This window comes from Pristiophorus japonicus, chromosome 27, assembly GCF_044704955.1.
Source record: "Pristiophorus japonicus isolate sPriJap1 chromosome 27, sPriJap1.hap1, whole genome shotgun sequence".
Classification (NCBI taxonomy): domain Eukaryota; kingdom Metazoa; phylum Chordata; class Chondrichthyes; family Pristiophoridae; genus Pristiophorus; species Pristiophorus japonicus.
In genome coordinates this window covers 2,544,856-2,561,119 of record NC_092003.1, presented here as the reverse complement: position 1 = coordinate 2,561,119, position 16,264 = coordinate 2,544,856, and the positions used below count along the sequence as shown (strand labels likewise).

Below are 16,264 nucleotides of genomic sequence, written 5' to 3'. Positions count from 1 at the left end.
CAGGCCGCCTGCTAGGCCGCGTTCCCCCGGCAACCGTCGGGGACTACAACTCCCAGAGGGCGGCGCGGCTTCCGGCAAACGCCCGGCTTCCGGCGGCGAGGTGAGAGGTGAAACAAGAGCAGGGGAGAGAGACTGGGGGGTCATGGGGAGAGACTGGGGGTCAAGGGGAGAGACTGGGGGTCAAGGGGAGAGACTGGGGGTCATGGGGAGAGACTGGGGGTCAAGGGGAGAGACTGGGGGTCAAGGGGAGAGACTGGGGTTCATGGGGAGAGACGGGGTCAAGGGGAGAGACTGGGGGTCATGGGGAGAGTCTGGGGGTCAAGGGGAGAGTGTGGGTCAAGGGGAGAGACTGGGGGTCAAGGGGAGAGTCTGTGGGTCAAGGGGAGAGACTGGGGCTCAAGGGGAGAGACTGGGGGTCATGGGGAGAGTCTGGGGGTCAAGGGGAGAGACTGGGGGTCAAGGGGAGAGACTGGGGGTCATGGGGAGAGTCTGGGGGTCAAGGGGAGAGTCTGTGGGTCAAGGGGAGAGACTGGGGGTCAAGGGGAGAGACTGGGGGTCATGGGGAGAGTCTTGGGGTCAAGGGGAGAGTCTGGGGGTCAAGGGGAGAGACTGGAGGTCAGGGAGAGAGACTGGGGGTCAAGCGGAGAGTCTGTGGGTCAAGGGGAGAGACTGGGGGTCAGGGGGAGAGACGGGGTCATGGGGAGAGACTGGGGGTCAAGGGGAGAGTCTGTGGGTCAGGGGGAGAGACTGGGGGTCAGGGGGAGAGACTGGGGGTCATGGGGAGAGACTGGGGCTCAAGAGGGAGAGACTGGGGGTCGGGGGGAGAGACTGGGGGTCGGGGGGAGAGACTGGGGGTCAGGGGGAGAGACTGGGGGTCAAGGGGGAGAGACTGGGGGTCAAGGGGGAGAGACTGGGGGTCAAGGGGGAGAGACTGGGGGTCAAGGGGGAGAGACTGGGGGTCGGGGGGAGAGACTGGGGGTCAAGGGGAGAGTCTGGATGTCGGGGGGAGAGACTGGGGGTCGGGGGGAGAGACTGGGGGTCGGGGGGGAGACTGGGGCTCAAGGGGGAGAGACTGGGGGTCGGGGGGAGAGACTGGGGGTCAAGGGGGAGAGACTGGGGGTCAAGGGGGAGAGACTGGGGATCAAGGGGAGAGTCTGGATGTCAGGGGGAGAGACTGGGGGTCAAGGGGAGAGACTGGGGGTCAAGGGGGAGAGACTGGGGGTCAAGGGGAAGAGACTGGGGGTCAAGGGGAGAGTCTGGATGTCGGGGGGAGAGACTGGGGGTCGGGGGGAGAGACTGGGGCTCAAGGGGGAGAGACTGGGGCTCAAGGGGGAGAGACTGGGGGTCAAGGGGGAGAGACTGGGGGTCAAGGGGGAGAGACTGGGGGTCGGGGGGAGAGACTGGGGCTCAAGGGGGAGAGACTGGGGGTCGGGGGGAGAGACTGGGGGTCAAGGGGGAGAGACTGGGGGTCGGGGGGAGAGACTGGGGGTCATGGGGAGAGACTGGGGGTCGGGGGGAGAGACTGGGGGTCAAGGGGGAGAGACTGGGGGTCGGGGGGAGCGGACGGTGTGGGGGCAGGAGTACATCAGTCACGACCCAAGTAATGATTGAACCGATCCCAGAGTCTCTCGAGTTGAATTGAAATTGGCCGAGGCGGGGGGAGGGGGAGGAGGGGGAGGGGGAGGGGGAGGGGGAGGGGGGGAGGCGGGGGGAGGGGGAGGGGGAGGGGGAGGGGCTGGGTACGGGGGGGAGGGGCTGGGTACGGGGGGGAGGGGCTGGTTGCGGGGGGAGGGGGAGGGGCCGGGTACGGAGGGGGGAGGGGCTGGTTGTGGGGGGAGGGGTAGGAGCTGGTTGCGGGAGGAGGGGGAGGGAACGGGGGGGGGGAGGGGCTGGGTGTGGGGGAGCGGCTGGGTGCGGGGGGTAGGGGGAGCGGCTGGGTGCGGGGGGTAGGGGGAGCGGCTGGGTGCGGGGGGTAGGGGGAGGGGCTGGTTGCGGGGGGAGGGGCTGGTGCGGGGGAGGGGCTGGGTACGGGGGAGCGGCTGGGTGCGGGGGGTAGGGGGAGCGGCTGGGTGCGGGGGGTAGGGGGAGGGGCTGGTTGCGGGGGGAGGGGCTGGTGCGGGGGAGGGGCTGGGTACGGGGGAGGGGATGGGTACGGGGGGGAGGGGCTGGGTGCGGGGGGAGGGGCTGGTTTGCGGGGGGAGGGGGAGGGGCTGGTTGCGGGGGGAGGGGGAGGTGCTGGTTGCGGGGGGAGGGGGAGGTGCGGGTACGGGGGGGAGGGGCTGGGTGCGGGGGTAGGGGGAGGAGCTGGGTACGGGGGGGAGGGGCTGGGTGCGGGGGTAGGGGGAGGAGCTGGGTACGGGGGGGGAGGGGCTGGTTGCGGGGGGAGGGGGAGGGGCCGGGTACAGAGGGGGAGGGGCTGGTTGTGGGGGGAGGGGTAGGAGCTGGTTGCGGGAGGAGGGGGAGGGAACGGGGGGGGGAGGGGCTGGGTGCGGGGGAGCGGCTGGGTACGGGGGGAGGGGCTGGGTGCAGGGGGGAGGGGCTGGGTGCGGGGGTAGGGGGAGGGGCTGGGTATGGGGGGGAGGGGCTGTGTACGGGGGAGGGGAGCTGGGGGTTGCTATCGGCTCTGCGGTTGGATTATGTGGTTACGGGAAGGTGGGGGCGGGTTGGGGAAGAGGTTTAAATGGAAGTTGGGGGAGGGGTGGTGGTGTGTGAGGACGATGGGCCCCTCCCTCAGTCTGGTACTGAGCCCCAGAGGGAGCAGGGTGCTGAACGTGTGGAACCCCCTCCCACCAACAGCAGCCGATGCCAGATCGAATAATCTGAGGCCGCTAAGTGTTTTGTTGGGGAGGGTGTATCGAAGGGTCTCGAGTCAGGGCTGGATGGAGTTAGGTCACAGCTCAGCCGCGATCTCAGTGAATAGCACAGCACCCTCGAGGGGCTGAATGGCCTCCTCCTGTTCCTAATGTAACAGGCTCGAGGGGCTGAATGGACTCCTCCTGTTCCTAATGTAACAGGCTCGAGGGGCTGAATGGCCTCCTCCTGTTCCTCATGTAACAGGCTCGAGGGGCTGAATGGCCTCCTCCTGTCCCTAATGTAACAGGCTCGAGGGGCTGAATGGACTCCTCCTGTTCCTGTGAGACGCAGGTCTGTGTTTTGTGGGCCTGTGTTTTGTGGGCCTGCGTTTTGTGGGCCTGTGTTTTGCGGGGGGTGTTTTGGGGACGGGAGACTTACCGTGAACCTGTTCGAATCGGGCCCTGTAGGTGCAACATGGCGAGCTCGGGCAGTGCTGTGATCAAGGTGGACCTCGTTGACCTGAATGACGCCCCGAGAGACAGAATCCACCTGATCCCCGCCGAGATCCAGTCCCACGGCGAGGCCAAGGTCGATCAATACTTCACTCCGGCCATCCGAGAGGGAGACAGTGGTAAGGGTCAGCCTGTCTACTCGAAACATTGCATTTATATAGCGCCTTTCACCACCACCGGACGTCCCACAGCGCCTCACAGCCAATGAAGTACTATCGGAGTGCGCTCACTGTTGTAATGTGGGAAATGCCAATTAGCGCACAGCAAGCTCCCACACACAGCGATGTGATAATGACCCGGATCATCTGTTTTAGTGATGTTGGTTGAGGGATAAATATTGGCCCCAGGACACCGGGGAGAACTCCCCCTGCTCTTCTTCCAATAGTGGCCCCGGGATCTTTTACATCCACCCGAGAGGGCAGACGGGGCCTCGGTTTAATGTCTCATCCGAAAGACAGCCCCTCCGACAGTGCGGCGCTCCCTCAGTACTGCCCCTCCGACAGTGCGGGGCTCCCTCAGTACCGCCCCTCCGACAGTGCGGCACTCCCTCAGTACTGCCCCTCGGACAGTGCGGCACTCCCTCAGTACTGCCCCTCGGACAGTGCGGCACTCCCTCAGTACCGCCCCTCCGACAGGGCGGCACTCCCTCAGTACTGCCCCTCGGACAGTGCGGCACTCCCTCAGTACCGCCCCTCCGACAGTGCGGCGCTCTCTCAGTACTGCCCCTCCGACAGTGCGGCGCTCCCTCAGTACTGCCCCCTCCGACAGTGCGGCACTCCCTCAGTACTGCCCCTCGGACAGGGCGGCACTCCCTCAGTACCGCCCCTCCGACAGTGCGGCGCTCTCTCAGTACTGCCCCTCCGACAGTGCGGCGCTCCCTCAGTACTGCCCCTCCGACAGTGCGGCACTCCCTCAGTACTGCCCCTCCGACAGTGCGGCGCTCCCTCAGTAACGCCCCTGCGACAGTGCGGCGCTCCCTCAGTACTGCCCCTCCGACAGTGCGGCGCTCCCTCAGTACTGCCCCTCCGACCGCTCTCGTCTCCTCCAAGGGGCCGATGAGATTGGGGGCCTTCGAGAACAGCGGGGCAGGGGGAGGATTTGGGATCAGTGGTTCCAGCACTTAACAGAGGCTGCTTTCTTTCAGAGATGCTGGCGTCCTATCGGGGACGGGCGTTACGGGGACGGGATCTCCCTGTGCCCCCGGGATACGTCGGGCTGGTTCTGAAGGAGGACCACGAGCCCTGCTCAGAGGAGGAGGTGAGTGAGGACTCATAGACTCAGAGAAATTTGCAGCACGGAAGGAGGCCATTTCGGCCCATCGTGTCCGCTCCGGCCGACCAAGAGCTACCCGGCCTAATCCCACTTTCCAGCTCTCGGTCCGTAGCCCTGTAGGTTACGGCACTTCAGGTGCACATCCAAGTACTGTTTAAATGTGGTGAGGGTTTCTGCCTCTACCCCCCTTTCAGGCAGCGAGTTCCACCCCAGACCCCCACCACCCTCTGGGTGAAGACATTTCCCTCAAATCCCCTCTAAACCTCCCCCCAATGACTTTAAATCCATGCCCCCTGGTTGTTGACCCCTCTGCCAAGGGAAACAGGTCCGTCCTATCCACTCTATCCAGGCCCCTCATCATTTTATACACCTCAATCAGCTCTCCCCTCAGCCTCCTCTGTTCCAAAGAAAACAACCCCAGCCTATCCAATCTTTCCTCATCGCTAAAATTCCCCAGTCCCGGCAACATCCTGGTAAATCTCTGTACCCTCTCCAGTGCAACATCCTGGTAAATCTCCTCTGTACCCTCTCCAGTGCAACATCCTGGTAAATCTCCTCTGTACCCTCTCCAGTGCAACATCCTGGTAAATCTCCTCTGTACCCTCTCCAGTGCAACATCCTGGTAAATCTCCTCTGTACCCTCTCCAGTGCAACATCCTGGTAAATCTCTTCTGTACCCTCTCCAGTGCAACATCCTGGTAAATCTCCTCTGTACCCTCTCTAGTGCAACATCCTGGTAAATCTCCTCTGTACCCTCTCCAGTGCAACATCCTGGTAAATCTCCTCTGTACCCTCTCCAGTGCAACATCCTGGTAAATCTCCTCTGTACCCTCTCTAGTGCAACATCCTGGTAAATCTCCTCTGTACCCTCTCCAGTGCAACATCCTGGTAAATCTCCTCTGTACCCTCTCCAGTGCAACATCCTGGTAAATCTCCTCTGTACCCTCTCTAGTGCAACATCCTGGTAAATCTCCTCTGTACCCTCTCCAGTGCAACATCCTGGTAAATCTCCTCTGCACCCTCTCCATTGCAACATCCTGGTAAATCTCCAGTGCAACATCCTGGTAAATCTCCTCTGTACCCTCTCCATTGCAACATCCTGGTAAATCTCCTCTGTACCCTCTCCAGTGCAACATCCTGGTAAATCTCCTCTGTACCCTCTCCATTGCAACATCCTGGTAAATCTCCTCTGTACCCTCTCCAGTGCAACATCCTGGTAAATCTCCTCTGTACCCTCTCCAGTGCAACATCCTGGTAAATCTCCTCTGTACCCTCTCCAGTGCAACATCCTGGTAAATCTCCTCTGTACCCTCTCCAGTGCAATCACATCCTTCCTGTAATGCGGTGACCAGAACTGCTCGCAGTACTCCAGCTGTGGCATAACTAGTGTTTTATACAGTTCAAGCATAACCCCCCTGCTCTTGTATTCTATACCTCAACTAATAAAGGCAAGTATTCCGTATGCCTTCTTAACCACCTTATCTCCCTGGCCTGCTACCTTCAGGGATCTGTGGACCTGCACTCCAAGGTCCTTTGTTCCTCTACACTTCTCAGTATCCTACCATTTAATGTGTATTCCCTCGCCTTGTTGGCCCTCCCCAAATGCATTACCTCACACTTCTCCGGATTGAATTCCATTTGCCCCTGTTCTGCCCACCTGACCAGGCCATCGATATCTTCCTGCAGTCCACAGCTTTCTTCTTCATCAACCCCACGGCCAATTTTAGTCTCATCTGCAAACTTCTTAATCATATCCCCTATGTTCAAATCTAAATCATTGATGTATACCACAAAAAGCCAGGGACCCAGCACTGAGCCCTGTGGAACCCCACTGGATACAGCCTTCCAGTCTCACAAACACCCATCGACCATTCCCCTTTGCTTCCCGCCCCTGAGCCAATTTTGGATCCAACTTGCCACTGTGCCCGGGATCCCAGGGGCTTTTACTTTGCTGACCGACGGATGTGGAGATTGTGTGCGGTCCGCGGGCTGGGTGGCGCCGCCTAGTGGTGTGATGGGGGATTGGTGCTCCCCGCCCCCACCCCCAACCAGTTTTCCCCCTCCCCCGAACTCCCTGGTTTCTCGCTGGAGTACGGGCTTCAGAAGCGCCTGCCGCCCTCCAGTAATTCACTGCAGCGAGTCGTTCCGTCAGGCGAGCGGCGGCGGGCTATTCGACTCTGGAAGGCGTCGTAAACTCCGTCCACTCGCTCGCACACTTTGTACCGGGACTCGCCGGATGGTGATCGAGAGCGGGAACTCAAGCTAACCCCCCCCTCCCGCCATCCTCTCCTTCCTCACTCAATATATTGGCCTCAGGACACCGGGGAGAACTCCCCTGCTCTTCTTCCAATAGCGGCCCCGGGATCTTTTACATCCACCCGAGAGGGCAGACGGGGCCTCGGTTTAACGTCTCATCCGAAAGACGGCACCTCCGACAGTGCGGCACTCCCTCAGTACAGCCCCTCCGACAGTGCGGCACTCCCTCAGTACCGCCCCTCCGACAGTGCGGCACTCCCTCAGTATTGCCCCTCCGACAGTGCGGCACTCCCTCAGTACCGCCCCTCCGACAGTGCGGCACTCCCTCAGTACAGCCCCTCCGACAGTGCGGCACTCCCTCAGTACCGCCCCTCCGACAGTGCGGCACTCCCTCAGTATTGCCCCTCCGACAGTGCGGCACTCCCTCAGTACCGCCCCTCCGACAGTGCGGCACTCCCTCAGTACCGCCCCTCCGACAGTGCGGCACTCCCTCAATGAACCGACAATAATCGAACCAACGATAGACAACTTTTGCTGCAAATCGCAGGACCGATCGGTGAGGATGAAATCGGCTTTTTCCTCGTTGATGTACTGGAACCTCGAGACCGCGCCGACAGCAGATGACAGCGTTGTCATGGCGATGACCTGGCCGCAGATCGCGGAGGCTGTGAGTAATTTTATTTTCTCTCCCTTTTAAACCTTTTCCCGTTCCCACAGACCCCCATCTTAGAGAGTGACTGCATCTGTCTGGCCCCACTCATCAGGGGAGAATGTAACAGGCTCGAGGGGCTGAATGGCCTCCTCCTGTTCCTAATGTAACAGGCGCGAGAGGCTGAATGGCCCCCTCCTGTTCCTAATGTAACAGGCTCGAGGGGCTGAATGGTCTCCTCCTGTCCCTAATGTAACAGGCTTGAGGGGCTGAATGGCCTCCTCCTGTTCCTGTGTAACAGGCGCGAGAGGCTGAATGGCCCCCTCCTGTTCCTAATGTAACAGGCTCGAGGGGCTGAATGGTCTCCTCCTGTCCCTAATGTAACAGGCTCGAGGGGCTGAATGGCCTCCTCCTGTTCCTAATGTAACAGGCTCGAGGGGCTGAATGGGCCTCCTCCTGTTCCTGTGTAACAGGCTCGAGGGGCTGAATGGCCTCCTCCTGTTCCTGTGTAACAGGCTCGAGGGGCTGAATGGCCTCCTCCTGTTCCTGTGTAACAGGCTCGAGGGGCTGAATGGTCTCCTCCTGTCCCTGTGTAACAGGCTCGAGGGGCTGAATGGGCCTCCTCCTGTCCCTAATGTAACAGGCTCGAGGGGCTGAATGGCCTCCTCCTGTTCCTGTGTAACAGGCTCGAGGGGCTGAATGGCCTCCTCCTGTCCCTAATGTAACAGGCTCGAGGGGCTGAATGGTCTCCTCCTGTCCCTAATGTAACAGGCTCGAGGGGCTGAATGGCCTCCTCCTGTTCCTAATGTAACAGGCTCGAGGGGCTGAATGGCCTCCTCCTGTCCCTAATGTAACAGGCTCGAGGGGCTGAATGGCCTCCTCCTGTCCCTAATGTAACAGGCTCGAGGGGCTGAATGGCCTCCTCCTGTTCCTAATGTAACAGGCTCGAGGGGCTGAATGGCCTCCTCCTGTTCCTGTGTAACAGGCTCGTGGGGCTGAATGGCCTCCTCCTGTTCCTAATATAACAGACTCGAGGGGCTGAATGGCCTCCTCCTGTTCCTAATGTAACAGGCTCGAGGGGCTGAATGGCCTCCTCCTATTCCTAATGTAACAGGCTCGAGGGGCTGAATGGCCTCCTCCTATTCCTAATGTAACAGGCTCGAGGGGCTGAATGGCCTCCTCCTGTTCCTAATGTAACAGGCTCGAGGGGCTGAATGGCCTCCTCCTGTTCCTAATGTAACAGGCTCGAGGGGCTGAATGGCCTCCTCCTATTCCTGTGTAACAGGCTCGAGGGGCTGAGTGGCCTCCTCCTGTTCCTAATGTAACAGGCTCGAGGGGCTGAATGGCCTCCTCCTGTTCCTGTGTAACAGGCTCGAGGGGCTGAATGGCCTCCTCCTGTTCCTAATGTAACAGGCTCGAGGGGCTGAATGGCCTCCTCCTGTTCCTGTGTAACAGGCTCGAGGGGCTGAATGGCCTACTCCGGTTCCTGTCACTTGTCTGTCGAGCTCTCGCTCCCGCCCAGAGAGGCTGAGGCCCAGTGTAGGCCCAAGCCATGCCTGGGGAGGCCGGGGTTGGAGCCAGGGCTTTTCCTGCTAACTGTGGGGCTCGGTCCCACCCCGAATGGTGTGGTTACCCCAGCTGTCAGGTGGGGAGAACCTTGCGATGATTTGCCGCTCGATCCCCGTGAATCGCTCCCTTGCCTCGGTCCCTGGAACCCTCACTGTTCCCGCTCACCCTCCACCCAACACTTTGACTTTAATTGTCGCCGTTTCATTTCACACAGGAGCCTCCTCCTCCCAGTAGTCCCCACAGCGTCTCGCAAACACCATCTGCCCTCTCCACGTGATGCCCGCTGTAATCTTTTATATTCATTTGTTAAAACTTTACAATAAGCAGTTTCCAGCTTCTCCAAATCTGCCACAATTTCACACCCCTCCCTCTCTCTGTAACCCCCTCCAGCCCCTCCCTATCTCTGTAACCCCCTCCAGCCCCTCCCTATCTCTGTAACCCCCTCCAGCCCCTCCCTATCTCTGTAACCCCCTCCAGCCCCTACACCCCTCCCTATCTCTGTAACCCCCTCCAGCCCCTACACCTCTCCCTATCTCTGTAACCACCTCCAGCCCCTACACCCCTCCCTATCTCTGTAACCCCCTCCAGCCCCTACACCCCTCCCTATCTCTGTAACCCCCTCCAGCCCCTACACCCCTCCCTATCTCTGTAACCCCCTCCAGCCCCTACACCCCTCCCTATCTCTGTAACATCCGCCAGCCCGACACCCCTCCCTCTCTCTGTAACCCCCTCCAGCCCCTCCCTCTCTCTGTAACCCCCTCCAGCCCCTCCCTATCTCTGTAACCCCCTCCAGCCCCTCCCTATCTCTGTAACCTCCTCCAGCCCCTACACCCCTCCCTCTCTCTGTAACCTCCTCCAGCCCCTGCACATCTCCCTATCTCTGTAACCACCTCCAGCCCCTACACCCCTCCCTATCTCTGTAACCCCCTCCAGCCCCTACACCCCTCCCTATCTCTGTAACCCCCTCCAGCCCCTACACCCCTCCCTATCTCTGTAACCCCCTCCAGCCCCTACACCCCTCCCTATCTCTGTAACCTTCTCCAGCACCTACACCCCTCCCTATCTCTGTAACCTCCTCCAGCACCTACACCCCTCCTTATCTCTAACCTCCAGCCCCTACAACCCTCCCAGATCTCTGCGCTCCTCCAATTCTGCCCTCTTGCCCATCGCCTAATTCCCATCGCCCCACTATCGGTGGCCGTGCCTTCAGCTGCCTGGGCCCCAAGCTCTGGAATTCCCTCCCTAAACCTCTGCGCCTCTCTCTCCTCCTTTACAACGCTCCTTAAAACCGACCTCTGACCCAGCTTTTGGTCGCCTGTCCCAATATCTCCCTATGTGGCTCGGGGTCAGGGTGTGTCTGATTTACGCCCCTGTGAAGTGCCCCGGGAACGTTTCACTACGTTACAGGCGCTATATAAATGCAGGGTGTTGCAGTAAGGGATGGCGGGGTTGAAGGTGCACCTTTACAGCGGTGGGGTTATTGTATTTTGCAGCTTCACGCCCCAGTGGACGATGAGTGAGCAGACGGCAGCGGGGTGAGGGAGACACTGCCCCCCGACACACTCCCCCTTCCCCCAGGCAAGACGTACAAGAGCGTTTTACGGGGTCGAGCAGAAGCTGGGAACTCGGGGCGGAGCGAGAATCGCTGCCTTGTTTTGCTCACCAGACATCAAGACACCAGTCGCGCAGGAAGCTTCATTTCGTGGTGTTTGTGTCCTCTTTAAACAGAAATAAACCGAGCTTTTTCTACCAAATCGGAGCGTCTTTATTACACAGGATGTCAAACCACAGCTGTGTTCCAGGCACCGATTCAAAGGGATGTGAGAACTCCCCCTGCTCTTCTTCCAATAGTGGCCCCGGGATCTTTTACATCCACCCGAGAGGGCAGACGGGGCCTCGGTTTAACGTCTCATCCGAGAGACGGCCGCTCCGACAGTGCGGCACTCCCTCAGTACCGCCCCTCCGACAGTGCGGCGCTCCCTCAGTACCGTCCCTCCGACAGTGCGGTGCTCCCTCAGTACTGCCCTCCGACAGTGCGGCACTCCCTCAGTACCGCCCCTCCGACAGTGCGGCGCTCCCTCAGTACTGCCCCTCCGACAGTGCGGCACTCCCTCAGTACTGCTCCTCCGACAGTGCGGCACTCCCTCAGTACTGCTCCTCCGACAGTGCGGCACTCCCTCAGTACTGCTCCTCCGACAGTGCGGCACTCCCTCAGTACTGCCCCTCCGACAGTGCGGCACTCCCTCAGTACTGCTCCTCCGACAGTGCGGCACTCCCTCAGTACTGCCCCTCCGACAGTGCGGCGCTCCCTCAGTACTGCCCCTCCGACAGTGCGGCGCTCCCTCAGTACTGCCCCTCCGATAGTGCGGCGCTCCCTCAGTACTGCCCCTCCGACAGTGCGGCACTCCCTCAGTACTGCCCCTCCGACAGCGCAGTACGGCGCTCCCTCAGTACTGCCCCTCCGACAGTGCGGCACTCCCTCAGTACTGCCCCTCCGACAGTACGGCGCTCCCTCAGTACTGCCCCTCCGACAGCGCAGTACGGCGCTCCCTCAGTACTGCCCCTCCGACAGTGCGGCACTCCCTCAGTGCGGCACTCCCTCAGTACTGCCCCTCTGACAGTGCGGGGCTCCCTCAGTACTGCCCCTCCGACAGTGCGGCACTCCCTCAGTACCGCCCCTCCGACAGTGCCACACTCCCTCAGTATTGGGGTGTGTCTGCATCAGTTTATGGGGCTCAAGTCTGTGGAGCGGAGGAGGTTTAAACCCAGAACTGTGGGTGACACACACGGAGCCCCGGTTGACCGATACTCACCGGCTGCAATCCAGGCGTGCAGCCCATCCCGTCTGTCAGGAGGAGCTGGGGAGTAAAAGCCAGAGCAGGTAGGCCGAGGCATGATACATTAATATTTAATCTTTACAATCCAGATTACAAAAAAAAAACCTATACAAATTGACAGAATGACCGACACTGGCGCAAACACAGGGATGAGATTTACACAAACGGTTCAGCTTGCGTTGAAAGTCATTGCACGACTGGAGGGGCTACTGCCCGGGTGGACAGGGGGAGGGGGGGCGGGTTTCCGTGGAAACGGCACAGCGGGCAGAGGTCTCGAGCCCCTGTGTTCGTGCCCCTTCACCCCGGAGCGATCGGTCAGACAGGGCAGGGCCGAGGGGAGGTCACAGGTCACAGGTCACGGTGGGACCGAACTCCCCGACACGCCCTCCAATCGCGAAGCCCTCACTTTTTAGGGAAAAAAACGCACTGTTTTCCTCAATATATAAATACGATTCTTGTGTATGTTAAAAGTTTACAGCAAGCCCCCGGGAACTCAGCTCCCCTCCCACCCCGCTCCCCTCCCCTCCCCTCCCCTCCCCTCCCACCCCGCTCCCCTCCCCTCCCCTGGTGAGATCAAGTCCCTCGTCCTCAGATCGGAGTGGGGTTCATCTCAGAGCCCCAGGCTGGGGGAAGGATAGATAGGGGGTGGGAGAGTGGAGGGAGATATATTGGGGGGAGGGGAGAGGGAGAGAGAGATATTGGGGGGGTGGGAGAGATATTGGGGAGGAGGGGGAGGGGGACAGAGAGATATTGAGGGGGAGAGAGAGATATTGAGGGGGAGGGAGAGATATTGAGGGGGAGGGAGAGATATTGGGGGGGAGGGGGAGTGGAGAGATATGGGGGGGGGAGGGGAGGGAGAGATATTGGGGGGGAGGGGAGGGAGCATGGGGGTGCGGGGAGAGAAAGAGCTTAGGTGGAGGGAGAGAGGATTAGAGGAGAGGCAGGGAGGGTAGAGGGGAAGGGAGGGGGAAGAGGGAGCATGGGGAGATATGCAGCCTAAGATGCTGCCCTTGATCCCATCCCGAATGATTCCTGCTGGATTCGGTCTCAGCAGTGACGCCCCATGCAGTTGAATATCTGTGCGGGCTCAGACATGAAAGTAAAGACAGGTGATAGAACAACCAACTATCGGGGCGGGAAACCATTGCTGGCACAACAACCTCAGACAATCCAGTCGAGGAACAGGGGCCAAGTCGCTGTCCCTCCGTGGTCAGTGGGTCCTGTCCCAGGGCAGGTACAGCACGGGGTTAGATACAGAGTAAAGCTCCCTCTACACTGTCCCATCAAACACTCCCAGGGCAGGTACAGCACGGGGTTAGATACAGAGTAAAGCTCCCTCTACACTGTCCCATCAAACACTCCCAGGGCAGGTACAGGGGGTTAGATACAGAGTAAAGCTCCCTCTACACTGTCCCATCAAACACTCCCAGGGCAGATACAGCACGGGTTTAGATACAGAGTAAAGCTCCCTCTACACTGTCCCATCAAACACTCCCAGGGCAGGTACAGCATGGGTTAGATACAGAGTAAAGCTCCCTCTACACTGTCCCATCAAACACTCCCGGGGCAGGTACAGGGGGTTAGATACAAAGTAAAGCTCCCTCTACACTGTCCCATCAAACACTCCCAGGGCAGGTACAGGGGGTTAGATACAGAGTAAAGCTCCCTCTACACTGTCCCATCAAACACTCCCAGGGCAGGTACAGCACGGGGTTAGATACAGAGTAAAGCTCCCTCTACACTGTCCCATCAAACACTCCCAGAGCAGGTACAGGGGGTTAGATACAGAGTAAAGCTCCCTCTACACTGTCCCATCAAACACTCCCAGGGCACGTACAGGGGGTTAGATACAGAGTAAAGCTCCCTCTACACTGTCCCATCAAACACTCCCAGGGCAGGTACAGGGGGTTAGATACAGAGTAAAGCTCCCTCTACACTGTCCCATCAAACACTCCCAGGGCAGGTACAGGGGGTTAGATACAGAGTAAAGCTCCCTCTACACTGTCCCATCAAACACTCCCAGGGCAGGTACAGGGGATTAGATACAGAGTAAAGCTCCCTCTACACTGTCCCATCAAACACTCCCAGGGCAGGTACAGCACGGGTCTTTATTTGAATGTCGGAAGTTATTTAAATAGTTTGAGTGTCCCGGTTGTTCCCGATAGAAGAACAGATCCGATGGTTTTCAATTTGTCTTGCCGGAGTCTTCGGCCCTCGCTCCCGCGGAGGGAAGTGTTGGTCTGCGGAGACCCCCTCCCCGCAATCGCCTCCCGCTGGGGGTCCGGCAGCGTTTGAGGAGGAGAACGTTCGATGCCCGGGAACCGACGCCTCCTGAGCTCAGAGTTTGACGAATGCTCCCAGTGCGAGGCTCCCGGGAGTCCGCGCTCTCGGTGAGCGCAGCGAGAGAGTCCTGCTCTCCCCGCCCGCCCGCCACGGGCGCGAGTGAAGCGGCAAACCGGGGCCGGGGTCGGCACTGCGATTCCCGTCAGCCCCTCACTCCGGCGTGGACGGGAATGATGAGGCCAGGGTTCCTGCCCCCGGTCACTGTCCAGCGACCTCCCGCTGGAAGGTTGCACAATACCCCGCCCTCGCAGTTCCTCGAGCCGGGCCGGGCCGGGCCGTGTGGTCCCTGCACCCCAGCAGCGGGCGGGGGGGGAGAGAGGGAGAGAGAGGGGGAGAAAGAGGGGGGGAGAGGGAGAGAGGGGGGGAAGAAGAGAGAGGGGGGGGAGAGAGAGAGGGGGGAGAGAGAGAGGGGGGGAGAGAGAGGGGGAGAGGGAGAGAGGGGGGAGAGAGAGAGAGGGGGGAGAGAGAGAGAGGGGAGAGAGAGAGAGGGGGGGAGAGAGAGGGGGGGAGAGAGAGGGGGGGAGAGAGAGGGGGGGAGAGGAGAGAGGGGGGGAGAGGGAGAGGGAGAGAGGAGGGAGAGAGGGGGGAGAGGGAGAGAGGGGGAGAGGGAGAGAGGGGGAGAGGGAGAGAGGGGGGGAAGAGAGGGGGGAGAGGGAGAGAGGGGGGAGAGGGAGAGGGAGAGAGGGGGGGGAGAGAGAGAGAGGAGAGAGGGGGGAGAGAGAGGGGGGGAGAGAGAGGGGGGAGAGAGAGGGGGGAGAGAGAGGGGGGAGAGAGAGAGAGGGGGAGAGAGAGGCGGGAGGGGAGAGAGGGGCAGGGGAGAGAGAGGCAGGGAGAGAGAGAGGAGGGGAGAGAGAGAGGGGGGAGGAGAGGGGGAGGGGAGAGGGGGGAGAAGAGAGAGGGGAGGGAGAGAGGGGGGAAGAGGGGGAGGGGAGAGGGGGAAGAGGGGGGGGAGAGGAGAGAGGGGGAGGGGAGAGGGGGGAAGAGGGGGGGGAGAGGGAGAGAGGGGGGGGGGGAGAGGGGAGAGAGGGGGGAGAGAGAGGGGAGAGAGAGGGGGGAGAGAGGGGGGAGGGGGAGAGAGGAGGGGGGGGAAGAGAGGGAAGAGAGGGGGAAGAGAGAGGGGGGAGAGAGAGGGGGGGGGAGAGAGGGGGAAGGGAGAGAGAGGGGGGCGGGAGTGGGAGAGAGGGTGGAGGGAGGGGGGGAGGGAGAGAGGGGTGGAGGGAGGGGGGGAGGGAGGGAGGGGGGGGGGGAGGGAGGGAGGGGGGGAGGGGAGGGAGGGAGAGGGGGAAAATGAGAGGGCGAGAGAAGGGGAAGTGAGGGGTGGGGTAGGAAAGAGAGAGAGAGAGAGAGACAGAGAGGGAGGGGGGGAGGAGGGGGAGGGGGGGAGGAGGGGGAGGGGGGGAGTGAGAGAGAGGTGTCGAGGTGAATGCCGGAGTTCGACGGGAGAGTCCAAACCACTTAGTTTGTTTCGACTGTCGGGTGAGGGCTGAATATTGCAGGCTGCCTCCCCGAGTGGCCGAGAGTCTGGGAGGAGGGGCACACGGCGGGAGGCGTGAGGCGGGCCGACTGCGCTGGCGATGTCTGTGCGTCCCGTGCCCACCGATGTCAGCTCGCGGACAGAGAGAGGGGGTGGGGGGGGGGGTCGGAGACTGGCCGGGGCGAGCGATCGCTCACAGGAAGCTGGGTGGGGCATAGACGATGAGGCTAGTCTGGCGAGAGACGAGGGGGGAGGGGAGGGCCGGGAGAGGTCCGCGGACCGTCCCTCGCTCCCTCACGCTCGCTCCCTCACGCGCCGCTCGCTCCCCGTTACCATTTGCCCCTCTTGCTCCAGTCCTTGGGTGTAAAGTGCAGGCACTTGGAGTCAATGCGGAGGTGTCGTTTCAGCATTGCCTTCTCGTGGCCCTCGACGATATCCTCCGACAGTGTCAGGATGTACTGACCCTGCAAATAGCAACAGCCCGATTTAACCAGCGCACGCCACAAACACCGACACAACTCGCTCATTTACACACGTCACCATCTCCACACGTCCCAAA

At 60.9% G+C, this 16,264-nt stretch overlaps 1 protein-coding gene across 1 annotated transcript; it reads left to right on the top strand.

The window, feature by feature from the left end:
• rnaseh2c (ribonuclease H2, subunit C) lies at nucleotides 1-10,805 on the top strand. Its single transcript, XM_070868326.1, has 5 exons — nucleotides 1-100; nucleotides 3,261-3,424; nucleotides 4,450-4,562; nucleotides 7,381-7,500; nucleotides 10,545-10,805. Exons 2-5 carry the CDS (start codon nucleotides 3,268-3,270, stop codon nucleotides 10,569-10,571), a joined length of 417 nt encoding a protein of 138 aa, XP_070724427.1. The 5' UTR covers nucleotides 1-100; nucleotides 3,261-3,267; the 3' UTR covers nucleotides 10,572-10,805.
• Nucleotides 10,806-16,264: the final 5,459 nt, after the last annotated feature.